The 23,101-nt window shown below is 41.3% G+C and overlaps 1 protein-coding gene across 1 annotated transcript in view; it reads left to right on the top strand.

The window, feature by feature from the left end:
- The window catches only part of LOC146986472 (uncharacterized), a 185,693-nt gene that overhangs the window by 4,583 nt on the left and 158,009 nt on the right, over positions 1-23,101 (top strand). Inside the window, exons 6-10 of the mRNA XM_085780483.1 lie at positions 1,155-1,331; positions 3,035-3,211; positions 4,661-4,837; positions 5,156-5,339; positions 22,710-22,938. Coding sequence (XP_085636609.1) covers positions 1,155-1,331; positions 3,035-3,211; positions 4,661-4,837; positions 5,156-5,339; positions 22,710-22,938 — 944 coding nt within the window. The remainder of the gene's footprint in view (positions 1-1,154; positions 1,332-3,034; positions 3,212-4,660; positions 4,838-5,155; positions 5,340-22,709; positions 22,939-23,101) is intronic.

Genomic DNA, 23,101 nt, shown 5'->3' with positions numbered 1-23,101 from the left:
TTCTAGGTTGTGTACAGCTTCTACCTTTGCCTTTTGGGCACGAGCACTGGAAACAGATCAGTGTTGATCCTTGATCGCTCTCCACGGATCGGCACGCAAGTGTTCCACAGGTCATTGATGAAAAGAAAGTTGTGAATGTAGCGCAAAAAAAACCTCTGCTCGTATAGGCAGCTCTATGTCACGCACAACAACAAACAATAACAACCAATCAACCAGAATCGAAAAACAAAAACTGTGACTGAACAGGACTGTGATGGTGATTGGCTTACAGACCTTTGCTTGTGTCGTTTCCCTCCCTAACACACAGTAGCTCCAGTATTTTCTTTTCACTTCTATAGGAGTGTATGTTACAAAAAAACTGATTTACAACTGGTTGTTTATTTACCTGCTGTTCTGTACTGATTTCTATCAACCAGTCAGTGGATACAGATTGTTGCAAAGCGTTTCCCTCCTACTGTGATTTTAGTTATGACAGGAAAATATGAACAACGTTGGGGCGGTGTGTGGCGCAGTGGTTAAGGCGGCCGCCCCATGTAGAGGCTACAGTCCTCAACGCAGGCGTCCCCGGTTCGAATTCCGCGTCGAGCAGACCTTTCCTTCCTGCATGTCATTCCTCCCCTCTCTGCCTCCCCCTTTCCTGTCTATATCACTGTCTATCAAATAAAGGCAAAAACGCCAAAAAATATATACTTAAAAAAAAAAAGAAATGAACGACGTCATCGGCGACTAGTCGACGTCGACTCGACTTTCATAACATTATAGAGTCGAAAAATCTGAAGTCATGCAACTACTAACCACACACACAGTTTATCATCCTCTGTGTGTGTGTGTGTGTGTGTGTGTGTGTGTGTGTGTGTGTGTGTGTGTGTGTGTGTCTTTGATCCAGTTCAGTCCTGAATCAGAGAGTTGTAGTCAGTGTTTAGTCCAACAGGTATTGATCAGATATTGATTGTATATCGACAGACTGATCTGAGGTCAGCAGCAGCTGATGAATCTGTGCTGACATGTGGATGATGTGTGTAGAAGGCCACATGATGATGATCCACAACAACACAAGGACAAAGTCCCTCTACTCATTTACACACTGATCATTGATCAGGACACATCTGATCAATCATCAATCATTTCATCTTCTTCTTTTATTCTTTATTCAGATTGGAGTACTGCAGTTTGTCAGAGATCAGCTGTTCTTCTCTGGGCTCAGCTCTGAAGTCCAACCCCTCCCACCTGAGAGAACTGGACCTGAGCAGAAACAACGAGCTGCAGGATTCAGGAGTGAAGGGTCTGAGTGGTTTTCTGGAGAGTCCAGACTGTAGACTGGAGACTCTGAGGTCAGACTCTGTTTTATTTCTGTGCTCAGATGAATGTGATGTGAAAGTTGTGTTGATACTGAGCTGCAGACATGAGGCTGATATTCTACTGATCCACACTGAGGCTGTAGGACAGGGTAGGCAGGCGCTCACAGACCAAGACCAGGGCTGTGGGGGGTCGCCACCTCAGACAGCTCATCACACAACAACCTCACAACAAACACATTCATGCACAACGGTTCACACAGATCCAAGTCTTCAACATGTGCAACACCTTTTCCCCACAATCCATGCCGTCCTGACATCAGCTGTTATTAACACACAACTCAGATCAATAACAGGATCACATGTTGGAGCACCGCTCACATCACACAACAAACCTTTAACACAATCCACACTCAGACCTGAGCAACAAGGATGTTAACTGTACACAACAAGCTGTTATTACAAGGTTTACAACAGAGAAGACACACAACCTGGGCTGTGTGTGTGTGTGTGTGTGTGTGTGTGTGTGTGTGTGTGTGTGTGTGTGTGTGTGTGTGTGTGTATCTAAGTGTCAGAGAGAGAGTAGGTTACAACTTGCTAACTGTTATCCACCGTAGCTCAGGCGTTGGTCTCCCGTCAGATAAAAGCTGCTGTTGTTCTTCAGATGAAGCTCATTAAGGTGTTCACCTCTCCAGTGGAGCATCACTGCAGTTGAATTAGCTGTTAAACTGCTGGAGGCTAAAAAGCCAGGGGACACGTCTGTGTGTTGACCATTCACCAAGGCAACGTGAACAGAAGTGCAGCTCAGACATGGTGCGGTTAAGTTAAGAGGCAGCGTAGCGTTGTGCCTTTTCACCTCCATGTGAACTCTCTGTGGGAACTTACTGCACATGTGCAAACAGCCACATACACACCGTACTGACAGAAGAGGCAGAGCAGCTCTGGGCCTTTGCTCTGTAATACTACACATGGCTGAGTGGTTTGTGCAGCTGCTGCCTGGACAGAAGCTAGCTCTGTTTACTGGCTTTTATTAGACCATGAAAATCACCACATTCTGACACATTGAACTTGTAGTAAAGTTATCTGAAAGTCCAAAAGAATCCAACTTTAGATGAAGTGAATAAATCAAAGCCCTGACTGCACCTCACTGGTTTTTAGTCCAGTCTCTGTTTCTCTTCATGTTTCACCTCCACTACAGAAACACATGTGATGTATCAGACAATAACTGATCTATAATCAATAGCTGCTGGCTCCACCTCTTTCCTGAGGCTCTGGGATGTTTATAGTGAAACATTCAAAGCCAGCATCCCATAATAAGCATGTGTGTTTCAGGTTTTTCTGTCTCTGAGCTTCATTCCACCTGTGTTTCTACATGTTAGTTGTCATGGTAACAGAGTTCAGCCTCACATGTGTGTTGTCTTGAGCATGGTCAGTAAATCTCTGATCGATGTGGCTGCACAACATGAGTTTGTCTGGATGGAGCCACAGGTGGAGCTGACAGGTGAAGAGGCGGAGTCACTGCGTCTGTGTTGAAGCAGCAGCAGCTTCTCATGAATATTAATGAGCTGTTTTCTCTCTATGTGACTGTTTAACCTGCTTCCTGTTGCTTCAGCTGTTGGACTTTGATTTTCTAAACTTGTTCTTTCTGAAGCTTCTTCAGCTCTGAACAGATGATGAGACACTGAACGCTGTCAACAAGGAGCTTTGTCCTCAACTCACTGCTTTTATTCTTTATTCAGATTGGAGTACTGCAGGTTGTCAGAGATCAGCTGTTCTTCTCTGGGCTCAGCTCTGAAGTCCAACCCCTCCCACCTGAAACACCTGGACCTGAGCTCCAACTACAGCCTGCAGGATTCAGGAGTGAAGGGTCTGAGTGGTTTTCTGGAGAGTCCAGACTGTAGACTGGAGACTCTGAGGTCAGTTCACTGACTGTTACTGTTGTAGATCTTAGATCTTTGATCCACAACTGAACCTGATTGATCTTCACTCAGAACTTGAATCATTGACTTTGATGTCATGAATGAAGGACGTTTGAAATAGTTGTTGTCTCATGTTTCCACTTGTTCTTCTCTCACACTGACAATGACTCTTCACTTTCAGCTCATTTCACTCAGTCTGATCAATAATCAATGATCTGATCACTGCAGCTGTGTGTGTGTGTGTGTGTGTGTGTGTGTGTGTGTGTGTGTGTGTGTGTCAGAGAGGGAGTAGGTTAAAACTTGCTAACTGTTAGCCACCGTAGCTCAGGCGTTGGTCTCCCGTCAGATAAAAGCTGCTGTTGTTCTTCAGATGAAAGCTCATTAAGGTGTTCACCTCTCCAGTGGAGCATCACTGCAGTTGAATTAGCTGCTAAACTGCTGGAGGCTAAAAAGCCAGGGGACACGTCTGTGTGTTGACCATTCACCAAGGCAACGTGAACAGAAGTGCAGCTCAGACATGGTGCAGTTAAGTGAAGAGGCAGCGTAGCGTTGTGCCTTTTCACCTCCATGTGAACTCTCTGTGGGAACTTACTGCACATGTGCAAACAGCCACATACACACCGTACTGACAGAAGAGGCAGAGCAGCTCTGGGCCTTTGCTCTGTAATACTACACATGGCTGAGTGGTTTGTGCAGCTGCTGCCTGGACAGAAGCTAGCTCTGTTTACTGGCTTTTATTAGACCATGAAAATCACCACATTCTGACACATTGAACTTGTAGTAAAGTTATCTGAAAGTCCAAAAGAATCCAACTTTAGATGAAGTGAATAAATCAAAGCCCTGACTGCACCTCACTGGTTTTTAGTCCAGTCTCTGTTTCTCTTCATGTTTCACCTCCACTACAGAAACACATGTGATGTATCAGACAATAACTGATCTATAATCAATAGCTGCTGGCTCCACCTCTTTCCTGAGGCTCTGTGATGTTTATAGTGAAACATTCAAAGCCAACATCCCATAATAAGCAGGTGTGTTTCAGGTTTTTCTGTCTCTGAGCTTCATTCCACCTGTGTTTCTACACGTTAGTTGTCATGGTAACAGAGTTCAGCCTCACATGTGTGTTGTCTTGAGCATGGTCAGTAAATCTCTGATCAATGTGGCTGCACAACATGAGTTTGTCTGGATGGAGCCACAGGTGGAGCTGACAGGTGAAGAGGCGGAGTCACTGCGTCTGTGTTGAAGCAGCAGCAGCTTCTCATGAATATTAATGAGCTGTTTTCTCTCTATGTGACTGTTTAACCTGCTTCCTGCTGCTTCAGCTGTTGGACTTTGATTTTCTAAACTTGTTCTTTCTGAAGCTTCTTCAGCTCTGAACAGATGATGAGACACTGAACGCTGTCAACAAGGAGCTTTGTCCTCAACTCACTGCTTTTATTCTTTATTCAGATTGGAGTACTGCAGTTTGTCAGAGATCAGCTGTTCTTCTCTGGTCTCAGCTCTGAAGTCCAACCCCTCCCACCTGAGACACCTGGACCTGAGCAACAACTACAGCCTGAAGGATTCAGGAGTGAAGCATCTGAGTGGTTTTCTGGAGAGTCCAGACTGTAGACTGGAGACTCTGAGGTCAGTTCACTGACTGTTACTGTTGTAGATCTTAGATCTTTGATCCACAACTGAACCTGATTGATCTTCACTCAGAACTTGAATCATTGACTTTGATGTCATGAATGAAGGACGTTTGAAATAGTTGTTGTCTCATGTTTCCACTTGTTCTTCTCTCACACTGACAATGACTCTTCACTTTCAGCTCATTTCACTCAGTCTGATCAATAATCAATGACCTGATCACTGCAGCTGTGTGTGTGTGTGTGTGTGTGTGTGTGTGTGTGTGTGTGTGTGTGTGTGTGTGTGTGTGTGTGTGTGTGTTTATTCTTTATTCAGATTGAGGAACTGCAGTTTGTCAGACATCAGCTGTTCTTCTCTGGTCTCAGCTCTGAAGTCCAACCCCTCCCACCTGAGACACCTGGAGCTGAAAAGAAGAGGATATTACAGCAACAACATCCTGAGCTCTTCATCTCTGCAGCAGCTTCATGATCTTGTGAAGAGTCCAGACTTTCGACTGGAGACTCTGAGCGTTACTGATCTGTAGCTGTTTCCACAGCTGATGAGACTGTGGGAGTGAAATAAAGTGTAAAGTGCAGCAGGTGAACCTGTCAGGATGTGACATCATCACGTATGACATCATCTATGACATCACAGACTCAGAAAACGCTGCAGCAGCTTCAATGTGTCAATCATCAGTGATCCAGTCACAGGTAAAGGTGTTGAGTCAAACAGGAACAATGAGCTTCACCTGTCACTCAAGTACAGGAAGTACTTTTACTCCACTAACTCCTAACTAAATACTTTTACTGTAGAGTAAAAGTATTTACTCTGGTATTATAAATACAAGAAGTATTCATTGTGATACGTTGTAAGAAGTACTTTTACTCTGATACTGTATCTACAGGAAGTATTTTATTGTTTTACTGTAAATACATGAAGTTTTTACACTGTGTTACTGTAAGTACAGGGAGTACTTTTACTTTCCTACTGTAACTAAATAAAGTATTTCTACTGCAGTGTATCATATGAAGCATTTTTATTCAGGATTCCTACTGAAGTATGGAAAAGTATTGAATTAGATTTGATAAATTTCCAGGCCTGGAAAAGTATGGAAAATGGAAACTATTGTATGGAAAAACATTTATGTTTCCAAACATAGAATTTAGAATATCTGAAAAAGAAATGGATCGATCTTGTTTTTTCAAAGTGTTTGACAGCAGCTTAAATGTTAAGTTTGCGTCCCAGAAAACTTCCTCTTTGGGCGAGTGGCGTTCCCAGCTCTCTGCTCTGATCCTCCTCCAGGTGTCGTCATGTTTCACTTCTGCTCCGACACACAGGCGACGTCCCACGCTGATAGTGAGCCAACTATTAAACCATGTTTCCATCCACATGTTTTTATTCACATGAAGCAATATGGAATTAAAAATGTCTGATGGAAACAGTAAAGTTCATCGGATTTTCTCTTGATCGATACAAAGTTTATGCAACAAATTCTGATGGAAACAGTTCTTTACCAGATTAATGTGAGTTGTGATCATGTTTTATGTCAGTTCCACTTGGTATTCCAGCTGTTCAAAGACACGGTGGGAGTAAAGACAGAAAGATGCAGGTGAACAGACGACAGACTGGCTTCATGTGAAGTGTCTCCATCTCCCAGAACAGTTTGAAGCGCTGCAGGTGACCGGTCCCTCCGCTGTCTGGAGGAAATGCATCAAGACGGTGTTTACAATCACACGCCACTGTCTTCTCATGTGCAACAGCCTATTTACCAACTTCACCTGGCTGGCGTGCGTGTGGCTCAGTGGTTTCCAGTCGCCACCTGTTTAATGCCAGGTGGAGATTAGGCCGCTGCGTCAGCCGGCTCCTCTTACTGGGGAAAACATTGGCCAGTAAGTTAGAAGAAAATAACAGTTATATTTTGTTCTTTTCATGCCGACAGTATCATGGCGAGCTAGCTCTACACAGCAATGCAATGTGTTTTCTTTAGTGTCTTTTTATCGACCATCAGCTGTAGCCTCAGACATTAGTTAGAACCTCTTTACATGGTTCTTGTTTTAACCCTTGTGTTATGTTCACATTTTGGACCCTTTGGAACTGTTCGGGTCAAATTGACCTGGAACATTATTGTTGGTTTTAAAAGAAATATAGAACTAAATATTTACATAAAAAAACTCCAACATATATTTTCTTTATCTCAGTTCCAAACAATAAAGATAACATACATGAATCATGTTTGCAATTAATCTCTGCTAGATCACATTTAACAATGGAAATGTCATTCGTTTTTTGTGATAAAGTTATAATGTATGTAAAAAATCCACTATAGTAAAGCCTTGGGTAGCATAAATCATGTTTATCTATGAAAAATAGAGATGAAACAATGTTTTCATTGATATTTATTATTTTGAACAGATATTTTCAATTGATTTTCACAAAAACAGGTGACAGATAACAATGGAAACATGAGAACTGTGTGTGTGTGTCTCTGTGTGTCTGTGCATGCGTTTGTGTGTCTGTGTCCATGTAAGTGTGTGTGTCTCTGTGTGTGTGTGTGTGTGTGTGTCTGCCTGTCTGTCAGTCAATGTATTTCATCCGGGTCAAATTGACCCGAACATCCTATGAAGGACATAAATGCGTAGGGGTATTGTAGCATATCATGTCAATATATTTTTTTTCTTTCACACGTTCTTCACATAAAATAAGCCAAGGCCATGGATTTTCAGGTCGAAAAGTCGTATCCTTGAATATTTTTTCTTTTAGTAAAAATTTGAAACGGGTCAATTTGACACGAACACCACATAAGGGTTAAAATGAGGCTGAAGACTGTGAGGACTTTTTAACTCGCTCATTGAGCATTAGCTTAATTAGGTAGCTGACTGCAATGCTCCCTGGGTAGACAGTGTTTGTCTCTCTCCACATAGCACAGGTGAACAGGTCAGGCTAGTTGATGGGATGACTATAACATACCTGAAGGGAAAGCTGCCATCATAATTCTGAGTGGTGGGCAGGTACGACTATAGTGTCTCCTATTTTGAAAGAATGAAAGAATAAGAAGAATATTCGTCTTATTTCTTGTCAAAATGTCTCATTTCTAGTCAAAACTAAACTCTTTTAACTTAAAATGAGACTCATCACCTAAAAATAGACTTGTTTTTAGATCATTTTCAGACAGATTTTCACTTGAAATTAGTAGAAAAATCTGCTGGTGAAGGTGAAAGCAAGTTTTTTGTGCTTGTAATAAAAACTTGATCAGAGTTTTTAACTTATTTGAAGTGGAAATTTACTTGAAAGAAGTAAAAAAGTGTCTACAAATAAGCTACTTTTTAATGTGATGAGTCTTATTTTGAGTAGCCTATGATGAGATTTGTTTTGACTAGAAATAAGACAAATATTCTTGGTAAGATTTTGAGTTTTTGCAGTGTATACTCTGCTACGGAGCCAAGACAGAGATCACTGAGGGTGTGAAGTTTCCATCGTTACACACTCAACCTTTGGACCGTTTTGTGTGCAGCATCCGGGTACTTACACTACACTGTGTTGTGACATACTTGTGAATCAGTGGCGGCTGGTGACTGGAAACATTGTGGAGGACAGGAGGGAAACCAGTCCACGGTGTCATGTTATTTCATACTGGTGTACTACTTATCCTAAAATAAAATCTGTATTTTACTTGCTATCTGCCTGACAGGTTTACACAGTCATGGAATCCTGCCTGACTCTATGCCTGTTTTATTAGTGCCTGTATTTAAAAACAAAGCAGACAAAATAAACAGTTTGGAGAACTACAGACCAATTGCATTGGCTAGCATATTATCAAAAATTGTGGAGAAAATCCTCCTCAATAGGCTGGAAGAGTACATAATCACAAGTGACAACCAGTTTGGTTTTAAACAGAAACATGGTACTGACATGTGCATTTTTGCTTTGAAAGAAATTTTAGACAAATATAATAGACAGAACTCAACAATATTTATGTGTTTTATAGATGCCTCCAAGGCCTTTGACCGCATTAATCATGAGAAATTGTTTAATAAATTGCGTGTTAGAGGGGTCCCAACATGGATTTTAAGAATTCTTGTCTACTGGTATGCTCAACAGACTTTTCAGATAAAATGGGGAAATTCTGTGTCAGAACCCTTCCGAGTTAGTAATGGGGTGAGACAGGGTGGTATACTGTCCCCGTTCCTGTTCAATGTATATATGGATGACTTGTCACAGAAACTGAATGTATGTAATACAGGGTGTATGGTTGGCTCTATGTTAATTAATCATCTTATGTATGCTGACGATTTAGTAATTCTTTGCCCATATAGTGCTGGCTTACAACAGTTATTGAAAATATGTTCACAATACGGCCTCGACTTTGACATCAAATACAATGCAACTAAGAGCAACATTATGATTGTCAGAGGTAAAGGTGATAGGAAATTAGTTTTCCCTGAATTCTTTTTATCTGGTTCTGTTCTTAAAGAATGTAATGAAGTGAAATATCTTGGTCATCATATTGTAAACGATATGTCTGATGATAGAGACATAAACAGACAGTGTCGGAGGCTTTACTTGCAGGCCAACATGCTTGCACGGAAGTTCAGTATGTGTACTAGTAATGTCAAGGTAGCGTTATTTAGAGCATACTGTACTCCTCTGTATACTGCACACTTGTGGAGCGTTTACAGTAAAAAAAAACATGCAGAGACTAAATGTGGCCTACAACGATGGCATGAGGATACTTTTAAAGCTACCCCGATGGTGCAGTGCCAGTGAGATGTTTGTTAATGTTGGAGTGCCAAACTGCTCTGCTGTAATACGCAATCTTATGTATAAATTTATGTGCAGGTTATTAGCCTCTATTATATCATTGTGTTTCTGTGTGATGGTGAGAAGAGCTCATTAAGGTTCTCCTCAAGACTGTGGAGCCACTGGCGCTCTAGTCTGTATGTGAGGGCTGATGTCTGTCCCTCTGGGACCGTATCTGGTTGATATTGATGGCTATGTCTGTGATCGATGTTTGTTTTACATTAACTGTTGCCATGTTTTTATTGTCTGTCTTTTATGTATTTTTAGTCCCTATGGACCTCTGATTGTGTCCTTAATAAAGTCTTATTATTATCCCTACTTTCTTATATTCAATGGAAATGAAGCAGTAAAACAATGGCTTACAAGACTTTTTAAAAACAGCATCATTTTATTCAATCCTGCTGTTTTCAGATTAATACAGACCTAATGAAAAAGATGGAGCATTTATCAAGAATGTTAGATAAAAGGTAAAAAAATAAATTTAAAAAAGCAGGCCAGAGTTCAACACCTGTAAACGTCACAGTGGCAATTTTACACAACACCGTCTGATTTAGAGAATAAAAACAAAAAACATGAAAATCTGGAATTATAAATAACAAAGCAAAGTGTTCCACTCAATTTAAATACATACTTGTACTTTTAAAGCTTTTACCTGGGCTTTTAGACGAGGGATTCTCCAGGCAGGGACAGTTTCTTTATTCACTGACTGAAATACAGCAGTGGACAAAAAAAATCAGCGGTGAGAGCTGGATATGGTTCACTCGTCCAAAACCTGCAGTTTGACAACGTGTCTTACTTTTATTCGTGGGTTGATAGATGGGAAAATCAACAGTTCTTGTTGCTGCTCTGTAGCCGACGGTGTCCGGTCGTGTCATTGAACAGATGTTTTACCCTCCAGCTGCGCGGGTCACGTGACTGAAAACTATGAAGGATCTCTCTAAATGCTTCTCTCTGAACAGTTTATCCAGTCATAGGCGCCGTTTCCGTGGGTGCTGCGGTGCTCGAGCACCCACTGACTAGGTTGAGCAGCCACTGGGGGGTACGCCACCAGATGCACATTTCTCTGCGTGCCAGCGCCTCGGCCCCTCAGCTGTGTGTTTGTGGGTATGTGTATGTGTGTGTAGCCTGTGTGAATGTGTGTGTTAACCTCTCTTGCGCTCTATTAAAAACTTTCATGTGACGTCACGGCCCGTGTGGAACGCCCCCCTGGCGGTCAAAACAATCCACTTCCCCGCTGTCCGCTGGTTAGGACAAGGCAGAAAAACACACACTGCTCCCTGCTGCTTAAAAAATACCGGTGTTATGGCCCAACTGGTGTCTGATTTAACTGGTTACCGTACCGAACAACAGCTGTGGGGGCAGCTGGTCACCGGTGGAGGATGATGGATTCTCCACCAGGTAAATGTAAACATCGCCCAACTGGAGCTTCGGCAGGGAACTGGTCATCTTAAACAGCTGGTAGCCTATACAGCAGCTGGTGTTGAATATGGGTCACAAGTGCCCAAAACTTCAAAGTTGTTTTTATATCTTTCTTTCTCGGCTGCTGGCAGATGATTTAAGTCATTACTCGGTTGTTTGTCCGTAGAAAGTCCGTTGCGCTGCTATTTTGGAATGTTGCTTTTGACCGCCAGGTCCCTGGGAAGTCACGTGACTGAAGGATATCAATTAGGATGAATAAACACAAAAAGTTGCAGAGCGCGAGCCTGGCACATCTGACACAATCAGTTAAACGGAGGAAGTGACTGTCTCACCTGCTGTGAACCTGAACTCAGACTCTCTGATACATTCTTGGACCTGCAGCCACTTATTTATTTAATTAAAGGTGCAATATGTGTAGCCGCTGGAGGGAGGCGGGGTTATAAATTTTGACAGGCAGATTTAAGGAGGCCCTAATCAGGCAGAAGGACAGCTGTCTGTCTGAAGTCCTCACCGGCTGATTTGCTGCAGGCTGGTGAGGAGGATTGTGTGAGGGCACTGCCGACCCTAAGTTTTTAGAGTTTTCAGACCATACTGAGAGTTGGCAAATTGTGCATATAGAGGCACACGACATTAGTACATTTGTGTGGTTGTGTGTTTCAAGTTGTTAGGTGCCGTTCCTGTGTGTTAAACTGCAAGTGCCCAGCGCATACACTGAAACACGGAGCAGGTTGGGCTCCTGGGTAGGAATGGGCTGGTGAACAGGAGGTATGTTGATTGCTAGTGTGTGAATATGTTGATGCTGACCATATTGCATTTTTGTTGTCACTAAAACAGTTACAGGAGGGAAGCGAACCAACAAGGGTCGGTCAGATCAGTGTGTGTGCACCCTGTGACAGTCGTATGGTAACATAATTTATTTTATTCCATGTGTTGCCTGTATTATTGCATGATGGATGTTTTATAGCTTGTATGTTGCATGGCTTGCTTGCTATATGTTTGTTTGTGAGCAGTATTTGCTTTGTGTTGTAGGTGCATGAGGAACAGCTGTGCATGGCCTGACTGCTGTTCCTTTTTCCTCTTCTTTGTGGTTTGGTTGATGTGTTCAGTTGAGCAGCTACCGCGGAGCGGGATTGTGCTCCTTGATGGTCTCGTGTTAAGATACACAGAGCGGAGCTGTTCAGCTGAGCCGTCATTTATTTTGTTTGTTTGTTTTGTTTTGTTTTGTTTGTTTTGCCACTCTCCCACCTATTGACCATGTTAAACAGTCGGCTTCCATCTCCAAGCGTGCTCAGTCTGCCTTAACTCGAGGGGCTTAGGGGTTTGCTGTGTATACCGGCAGGAGTTGCATTTGAGCGTGTGCAGTGTTTGGTTGCTCTATAGAGGTGCCGTGTTATAGTAACTGTGTGTAATGTTATAAATCACTGTGTCTATCCCCTCTCTCACTCGCAGTAAGCCCGAGGGAGCCAGGCCGGCTGTATCCTGATCATTAGAGGAGAGGTTTTAATCATTATTGCTCCTTTTACATGTGCCAATAAATAAATAGATTTGAATATAACTTTTGTATAATAAAGAAACAAGTGTTGTTTTAAAACTTATACTGGAGTTCTGGCTCATCTTTCGAACCAAGGGTAACATATGTAAGAATGTGGCCAAAAACGGTTACTGCAGTCAAATTCAAAACACAGCGATCTGGTTTTTTCTCCCAGTCGTAGTGGCAGCTCAGTGGACCAGACCGGAGGCTGAAATACCACTAACGCTGCGTGACTGGGAGAGAGGGCTAGGTGGCGCAACATGTAAACACGTAAATTCAAAACACAAACATGATTTGCAGTCTGCAAAAAAAGATTTTTAATGCGAATACTCTGGCTGTACTATTGTTGTTGGTGAGTTCATCATGTTATATGAACATTATTCCTGAGTCTCTGTGACATATTAGGAGGATTTTACGGCCAGTTGCTTTAGATTTCTTACATACTGTACCTTTAAGTTTTGCAGGTTGTGATTTTACACTTGTTGTGTTTATGTTCCACTCTCACAGCTTTGTGTTGTGGTTTCTGAAACTTTTGTCTGATACAGTATGAAAGAAAATCAATTCATCAGTCACTGTGTGTGGTTATAGACCATGTTTGGAGTGTAGCTACTTAAAGGTGTACAGAAAAGAAAACTGAATTTGAGTCCACTCTGGATCATAAAATTAGTGTAATAACTCATCTGTCAGACGATGTAGGCCAAACTTTGTGCAAAATTCTATTTTTGAGTAAATCCGGGATGAAAGTGTGTATTTTTTTTTTCGCATTGGATAATGCAGGCGCACGGATTATACGTCAGCCTGTACACGATTCACCAGCCACTGATATTGGATCCGTAATCCGTCATTCAAACGTCTGAGACAACACACACACACGGAGCTCGGTCTCACCCCAAGCTTTGAATATCCCGCCCACTCGATAACGACCAATCAAATTCGTTTTCCCTACTCGGGTAAACTCGTGTTGCAGCTCGTGACAGATCGGCGCGACAAACAGGACAAACGGCCATTTCTGTACACCTTTAAACCTGTCTCTGTGGTCAGTGAACACACCATGACATTAGTTACAGAGCTCTGTCTCCCCCTGCAGGACGACGACACACACTGCAGCTCAGACTCTGAGTTTAACACCATCTCTGTGTGAATCCTCTTGTCTCTGATTACACCTGAACACATCACCACAGGTCCACTGTAGCAAGTAGCCGTCCTGAACTAATCAGAGAGAGAGAGATTAAAATAATGCTGATAATGTGATTGGCCACCAGTGACACGCCCACTTGTTACACATGATAATTTATTCTTTCTAATCCCAGAGTCAGAGATGAACTCAGAACAATCAGCTTCTGTTCCCCACAGAAAAACACTTGTAAGATGTGTGTGTGTGTGTGTGTTTTGTACATTGAAAACACTTGAACCTCATTAAATGTGTAATGGAGCTGTTTTGCCTGCTCCTCTGACAGTGAATTGTGAAGTTTCTGCAAATTGTAGAAAATATTTGCACAAAATCCAAAAAATCTACAGAACAACATCATAAACTAAAGTTCAATACAAATGTTTAGCTCTTTTTTTCTATTTCATTTGCATTACAATGGTGAAGACTTGTATGAACTTGAATGTGCACATTAACATCTTTGAACATACAGCAGGTTTATTTATTTCATGTAATTATTTCTCTGTGAACTCAGTTTGTGTGTGATTCTGTGTTTGCTTCATCGGTTTCTTCAGGTCTAATGCATCAGGACTCTGTGGTTCCTCTGGATGAAGAACTCCTGTCACACTGATTCTCAGCCTCCTGTGCTGCCATCTAGTGGTCGACCGTCTGTACTGCAGCCTGACTTAAACCTAAAGTCTTAACCCTCAAACAGCCCTTGGAAAAGTGAGAACCAGCCAAAATGACCTCACTTCGCAAAGCAAGTCCCAACTCTGTTGGTTAAAAACTCTTGATTGTCCCCACAACGCAATAAGTACAAGTACACGGACACACACACACACTTATTATGACCAATGGTGTGATTTAAGGACTGTGGTTTTTCTTGAACCTCTGAATCAAAAACCAAGGTCATTCCAGTGATTCCTTTTCGTTTGAAGGTTGATCTTCAGATTTTACTTGTTTCCTATAAAACTCTCGATGTCCCTCCATATCATTATATCTCTGAGCTGCTGTTCCCAGATCAGCCTGTGTGCAGCTGATCGCTTCTTGCCATTGTAATTCTTGCTCTTTTGAATTTTGCTTCATTATTGTGACATTGCACTTTAGGCTCATCTCTCTTATTGGTTTTAATGTTTTGTTGTTGTTAGTTTCTATGTTTCGTCCTTTCATTCTTTGTTGTTCAATTTCATCTTCAGCGTTTGTTTCGTTGTGTAGGAAATTGTCCTGAAGCACTTTGTGAGTCTATCTTCATAAGAAGTATACAAACAAAGTTTATACTACTACTTCTACCAACAACAGCAAAAACACTGGTTTAATAATAATAACAATCATCTTTATTCTTCACAACAGTAGAAATCGTCCTTTGGCTCCACAGTTTGGTCAAAAGACATCACAACGACATGCTATATATTAAAACAACATACTCTCAAATTTCTACTTAAAATCCGCCCACTGACCTTTGACCCAAAGACTCTGTGTGAACTAGTTTAGTGAAGTATCCCAGGGCGACGCAGCATTAGTTTGTTTCCATCCTGCTTCAATCTGACTGTGGACAAAGCCAGTTCACCCAGTGTCTGTACTGGACCTTTACTGAAGCTCTAATGGGTCTGAATGGGATCAGGTCCCTGCAGCAGGATCCCAGACCTGATGGAGAGACTGGAACCAGAACTAAACTAACAGCAGGAGGCTGAGATGGTTTTGTTGTGTTGCAGAAAGATTAAACACTTCATGGACACACTTTTAGATGAAGTTTCATGTATTTCAAGTCTTTGAAGTCGTTTAATGGACAACATGGACAGAAACAGAATCAGGAACAGTGTGACTGACGACCCTCAGCCAATTTTGTCTTTAAATCTCTCAGCAGCTCTTCGACCACAGCTGGATGAAGTGACTTCCCCTCCCTCTGTCACCACAAACTTGTGTCATTTCCTGTAACTGCAGAGCAGAGTGAAGGAGGAAGTGAAAGTAAAGATGTTCAGACGCCATTTTAGAGTGAACGGAGCAGAAGGAGAGAAACTGAAGTCGAGACGAGTGAGTGTCAACACAACATTTATTATTACATTATTATTATTGTTGTTGTTGTTGTTGTTGTTGTTGTTGTGGTGTCAGAGTGTGAGAGTCAGTGTGTCTGTGTGGACTGTGGAGGGAAGAAGAGTCAGACGTAGTCCGTACATACGTCAGCACATTGTCTCAGATTCACCTCCACACAACTTCTTCAAACTCAGAACAAACATCAAAGGTCAAAGGTCACGGTGACTGGATGATGGTCTTGAAAATCGGTTGAATATTCAGTGAGTTGTGGTGATTTAAATGGTTAATAGACCTCTGCCTCTGTTGACTAATGCAGTAAGTAGACACGGCTTCCCCCTGCCCAAGATGGCGGCCGCGTTGACATATCGTTCCAATGGACAGCAGCGTCAGAGGCTTCTACGTGTTTATATCTATGGTCAAAGTACGATGAGTGGTGGAGGTCAACAACTGGATCAGACAAGGAAGTGATTATAGTTTGTCCTCGGTGGATTTGGGTGTGACTTGATTCTGTGTGTGTGTGTGTGTGTGTGTGTGTGTTACTGGTTTCCCTCTCAGACTGACTGAAGTCCTGAAGATGAGTGTTAATGTGGAGGAACAGGAGGACAGATCAAAGTCTCTGGAGAGTGACCGGTCCAAACATGAACCTCCAGACTCACAGTAAGAGACCAGATAGAAACCTGAAGTGTGGAGAGGAAATGAGGAAATTACTTCCTGTTTTGTCTGTGTCCAGTGAATAAAAACATGTTTGTGTTTGCAGAGGTCAGAACCACAGACTGAGAGCAGAGTCTCCAGGATCCATCTGTCTGTCCATGAGGAGTGACTGGTCCATGGGACGTCCTCCAGACTTCAGTCTTGGACCTGGACCTCCAGAGTCACAGTAAGAGACCAGATTCAGACCTGTGTGCAGGTTTGGAGGGTTATTTTAAAAATGTAATCCAGTACAATTACAAACTACATTTGAAAAATAATGTAATCAGTAACTTACTCTAAGTATCACACAATTAAAGTAATCAACCAGACTACTTTTAGTTATATTTTTTCTGTACTGTAACAGATTACAGTTTCCTTCTTTTTTCTCTTACGCCATTACATGTAATCCATTACTCCCCAAGCCTGCCTGTGTTGTGTGTCCTCTGTATGTGTGTGTGTGTGTGTGTGTGTGTGTGTGTGTGTGTGTGTGTGTGTGTGTGTGTGTGTGTCAGTGTGTGATCCTGTGTAGAGCTGATGTGAGACAGATGTTCAGCAGCTGGACACTGGACACAGTTAATGTCTGACTGACTCTACACTGTTGTCTATGATGCTGCTGTGTTGCTTCCATCCTTCACTACAGTGTGTGGTGCTGGACGCTGACGTCACTGGAGACTTCCCACAATGCATCTGTGATCAGAGAACTGATCAGTGATCAATGTGATGTGAATAAAAACATGTTTGTGTTTGCAGAGGTCAGAACCACAGACTGAGAGCAGAGTCTCCAGGATCCATCTGTCTGTCCATGAAGAGTGACTGGTCCATGGGAAATCTTCCAGACTTCAGTCTTGGACCTGCACCTCCAGAGTCACGGTAAGAGACCAGATTCAGACCTGTGTGCAGGTTTGGAGGGTTACTTTAAAGCAGAAGTAAGCGATCCGATCGTTTTGGCTAATGCTGCGTTCCAGGCAGGCTTTTGAAACTCTAAGTTACAGCTTCAAGTCACGACTTACGACTTTGTAGCGTTCCAGGCAACCCACTCGTGTTTTTCCGACCTGTTTTACCTGTGAAAGTCACTATAACGGCCACTCGTAACTTCCGACCCGTGAACTCGTACCAGATCGAACTGGTACCACTTCACAGGTCGGAAAAACACGAGTTACGAGTTGCCTTGAACGCACCATAACTTCTTGTCAGCCGATGGAGTTAGCAGCCCCCGCCCTCATCATGGATCTATTGGTCCTCGTCCCTACGTCACCACATTCACGCGCGTCCCTTGGCTGCACACACAGCCCTGCATGCCGTTCTCTCTCCTCATTGGATAAAACTTGTAGGATACGAGAAAAGTTTTCTCCTCGGCTCAGAGCAGAGCAGAGTGACTGACAGACCCGTGTTTCAGACCAAACACTCTATGTAAGTGATTGCCGTCGGAAGATATAACTATTTAAGACTTATATTAACGCAGAAATTCTGCTTACTTCTGCTTTAAATATGTAATCCAGTACAATTACAAACTACATTTGAAAAATAATGTAATCAGTAACTTACTCTAAGTATCACACAATTAAAGTAATCAACCAGATTACTTTTAGTTACTATTGGATTACTTCAATACCAAATATACTAATTAAGAATATCACACAACCAGCACACATCAATCCACGTCGATTAGATCACTCAAAACAGGAAGTCAAACTCACTCAGCAGCCGGTAAATTTCAAAATAAAACACAATGGACAAACTCCCGTGACAAACGACCATGAGTCACCGGTCAGTCAGAGTCCTGAAGCTGACAGGACGTCATGAAGGAAATAGAAAATAATAGTGGAGGAGGAAAACTGCAACATTTTTTAAAAATGTAATCCTGACAAGAAGTAATCCCCATTTTTATCAAATAGACCAGCAATCTGATGACATGTTTCTGTACTGTAAATATATAAATAAATAAATAAAGAGATAAAATAAAGTTGATACTGTAACAGATTACAGTTTCCTTCTTTTTTCTCTTACGCCATGACATGTAATCCATTACTCCCCAAGCCTGCCTGTGTTGTGTGTGTGTCCTCTGTATGTGTGTGTGTGTGTGTGTGTGTGTCCTCTCCGTGTGTGTGTGTCAGTGTGTGATCCTGTGTAGAGCTGATGTGAGACAGATGTTCAGCAGCTGGACACTGGACACAGTTAATGACTGACTGACTCTACACTGTTGTCTATGATGCTGCTGTGTTGCTTCCATCCTTCACTACAGTGTGTGGTGCTGGACGCTGACGTCACTGGAGAATTCCCACAATGCATCTGTGATCAGAGAACTGATCAGTGATACATGTGATGTGAATAAAAACATGTTTGTGTTTGCAGAGGTCAGAACCACAGACTGAGAGCAGAGTCTCCAGGATCCATCTGTCTGTCCATGAGGAGTGACTGGTCCAAAGGACAACCTATAAACTTCAAGTCTGGACCTGGACCTGGACCCACCTGCTGGTCTATGAGGAGTGACCGGTCCATGGGACAACCTATTGATTTCAAGTCTGGACCTGGACCTCCAGAGTCACGGTAAGAGACTGTTTCTACTGTAAACTGAGCTGAAGATGATTCAGTCATTACATAACACTCATAGTGTTAGTTAAAGAGCTTGTAGCAACCAAAAAAGTAATAACGGCCAATAACGTAATAACAGCCAATAATGTGATCATTTTGGCCATTTTAAATGTAATAAAGCCAATAATGTAATAACACGCCAATAATGTAATAAAACTTTTGAGCCAATAACGTAATAACTTGGCTGGTAATAACTGGTGTCGATAATGTAATAATACATAAATATGACTGCAGTTCTTGGAAATAAAAGGCTTTTTTGCAGTTTTTGTGCAGTTTGCTAATCAAAAATAGGTAAGTGGATGACATAGTCGTCATATTTATTCATCCAAGATATGTACTCTCATCTTTCACCTCTCTCTCTCTCTCTCTCACTTCTACCATGCTTAATGATATGTTTGCAAACGGAAGAAGTAAGCATTGTAGGCTATCAACAACCTCCAAAACATAACCAAACTTGTGTATTGAATGGTGTCTGCAGCCAGTTTATGTTTCAGTCATGTATAACTTCCTACCTCAGACAAACCATGTGAAATGTGATAATCCCAGCATGGCTCGGAGGAGCAATGGAGTTGATTTGGTTTTACCATTCTCTTTCTATTTGAATTTGAGCTTAAAGGTCCCGTGTTGGATAAAGTGATGTTGATGTTTTTTTTTGTTTTTTGCAGTGATAATGAAGCAACATAGGTTCTATATTTATGGTGCGTTCCAGGCAGGCTTTTTAACCCGTAAGTCACGACTTCAAGTCACCAGTTACGAGTTTGTAGCGTTCCAGGCAAGTTACGAGTTACGAACTGGGAACTGGGAGTAGACCGATCTAGTACGAGTTCACAGGTGGGAAGTTACGAGTTTGACTGTACGTTCTAACGGTTAACCATAGGAACAGGTCGGAAAAATACGAGTTACGGGTTGCCTGGAACGCACCATTATACTGTGAAAGTATAAAGGTAGTTTTTTCATTCACAAATGTAAAAAACAAAACAAAAAAAAAACAACCTTTATACTGTATGGAGCAATACAAACATCTACCTTTAGACTTTCACAGTATTAATATAGAACCTAAAGCTGCTTTATCATCACTGTAGAAAAAACAAAAAACATGTGAAATGTCACGTTATCCAAATGGGACCTTTAAGCTCAACGTTTTCAGGGTATCCGCGGGGTCTTGAAAAGTATTAAAAGGTGATAAATCAATTTTGGGAAAATTAAGACCCTTAAAAAGTATTAAAAAGTCTTTTCACAACTTTATAAAGTCTTAAATTTTAAAGGTATTTTTTCTGAATTAGTTGTCCAAGAGTTTGAGTCCTAAAACATTGTGTAAGTGTGTGAATTTATTAGTTTTGTTAAAAAACAAAGATGAACCGGTTTTTTTGATAAACTTTGCCTTTGATTTATTATTCCAGCCTATTTTGAATTCTGTTGTATCATAGTCGTCTATAGTCTTTATCACAAAAACTAAAACTGTTACGTCAAAAGTGTCACTGATGTAAATGGTTACAGTTTGAAGCGGTGGTGAGGTATTAAAAAATATTGAGATGGTCTTGAAAAAGTCTTAAAAAGGTATTAAAATTAACTTCAAGATTCCTGTATATACCCTGGTTTTGATGTAGTAATTTTCAAACATGAAAATCAAAGTTAGACGTATGAAACCTGCAGAGATTTCATTTTAGATCTCCAACAGCTGGTTTCAGTAGTGATCTATTTGTTGATTTGTGCTGCAAAATAAAACATTTCTTTGAGAAAGAGATTTCTGAATGTGTACAATTGTGCTGCCACTTCATTTGGAACTTCATTTGGGTGTTACGCTAACCATCAAGTTGGACAAATGATGGCTAAATATGTTAATTAAAGAAAATCAATGGTAAAACCAAATCAACTCCATTGCTCCTCCGAGCCATGCTGGGATTATCACATTTCACATGGTTTGTCTGAGGCAGGAAGTTATACATGACTGAAACATAAACGAGCTGCAGACACCATTCTAGCCTACAATGCTTACTTCTTCCGTTTGCAAACATATCATTAAGCATGGTAGAAGTGAGAGAGAGAGAGAGAGAGAGAGAGAGAGAGAGAGAGAGAGAGAGAGAGGTGAAAGATAGTACATCTTGGATGAATAAATATGACGACTATGTCATCCACTATACCTATTTTTGATTAGCAAACAAAAAAAGCCTTTTATTTCCAAGAACTGCAGTCATATTTATGTATTATTACATTATTGGCACCAGTTATTACATTGTCAAAGGTTTGTTTAATACTAGGCCATAACGTAATAACCAGCCAATAATGTAATAACTTATTACATTATTGGCAAAATGTTATTACGTTATTGGCTCAAAAGTTTTATTACATTATTGGCGTGTTATTACATTATTGGCTTTATTACGTTTAAAATGGCCAAAATTATTACGTTATTGGCTGTTATTATGTTATTGGCCGTTATTACGTTTTTGGTTGCTACAAGCTTGTAGCCCTATAATGTAATAATTTCCTGAAAATGTAATAACGCCTGAAAATGTAATAAAATTTGCACTTCAACCCATCGAAAATGTAATGAAACTCAATAATGTAATAACTCAACCAATAATGTAATAAAATGTCCTGACTGATATTATAATAACATTTTACTGATAATGTAATACATTATTACATTATGGGCATTTATGACATTTTCAGGAACCCTCCTGAAAATGTAATGAATTCCCAGTGGGTTAAATTGCAGACCTTGAGTACCATACAGTCATATCCACAAGTGCAGATACTCAGGGACATGCAACAACATCCTGGTCTTACTGAGTGGGTGATGGACTTACAGTATCTCCAACTTTCTCCAACTTCCCATTTCTCCGACCATACATTTCTATATTTTTGCGTCCATTAGTCCAACCTCCCATTTCTCCGATTTATGTAACCCTGACCCTAATCCTAACCCTAACCATAACCATAAACCTCTTGAATAAATTGGATTAATGGGTAGTCAGAGAAATGGGCAGTCAGACTTTTGGGTGGTTGGACTGACGTATTCGCCCCACACTGGAGACCCCAGGTACCTCTTCATTTAGGTAAATCTCATAATATACTATAAGTATGACAATTTGTCAAGTATTACATTATCAGTTTTGAAAAAAAAAACCCATCTGAAAATGTAATACATTCCCAATAATGTAGTAAGGTATTACATTATTGGTTGAGTTATTACATTATTGGGTTTTATTACATTTTCAATCGAGTTAAGTAAAATTTTATTACATTTTCAGGTGTTATTAAATTTTCAGGAAATTATTACATTATAGGGTGCTTCAGTCCAGAACCAACATCAAACACATGATCAGTGTCTGAAAGAGTCACAGAGAAGTTCAGAGGAAAACACCACCAACAGCTTCTCAATCATTTCACACATTTGGAGTAAAAACCAGATGAGACGACGCAGAACTGAAGAGACTCAAACTAACAGGGAGTTTGTTTTAGAGTTCAGATTTAAAGTCAACAGATAAACAGAGACAGAAACCAGACCAGTTCAGGACCAGGTCTTCATTCAGCTCGTCTCTCTACACTCCTCTTCCTCTACTTTCTCTCTCTCTGCTCCTCTGCTTACTGAAGCCCCGCCCCCTTGAGGAGGTTAACCAATCAGAGCTCAGATGTGGAGCTGTGACATGTTGTTGATCCAGAAATGTCTTGACAGGAGGAAGAGGAGCAGTGTCTCTGTGGACCAGCAGCTGTCCTGCTGTGGTCTCTGTCAGGACGTCCTGAAGGATCCAGTCTCCACCAGCTGTGGACACTGGTTCTGCAGACAGTGCTTCACCTCAGACTGGGACCAGTCTGGTTCTTCAGGACCCCCCTCCTGTCCCCAGTGTGGAAAAAGACCCAGAACCAGAGGTGGACTGCAGACAGCCAATCAGAGCAGCTGTGTACAAAGTGAGACTGAACATCTGTCTGCTGATGTGGTCATTTGTGAAACCAGGACCTGTTGTTTTCTCCAGAGTCATTGTTCCATCACACAGCACTGACATTTAAGATGATGATTCAAACCTTCTCTTTGTTGTCTGTAGTTTTTCTGGAGCTGATGAAAATAATCTGA

The sequence above is a fragment of the Trachurus japonicus genome, chromosome 6, assembly GCF_045865225.1.
Source record: "Trachurus japonicus isolate A0001 chromosome 6, Traja_1.0".
Lineage (NCBI taxonomy): Eukaryota > Metazoa > Chordata > Actinopteri > Carangiformes > Carangidae > Trachurus > Trachurus japonicus.
This window is presented reverse-complemented; position numbering and strand designations above follow the sequence as displayed.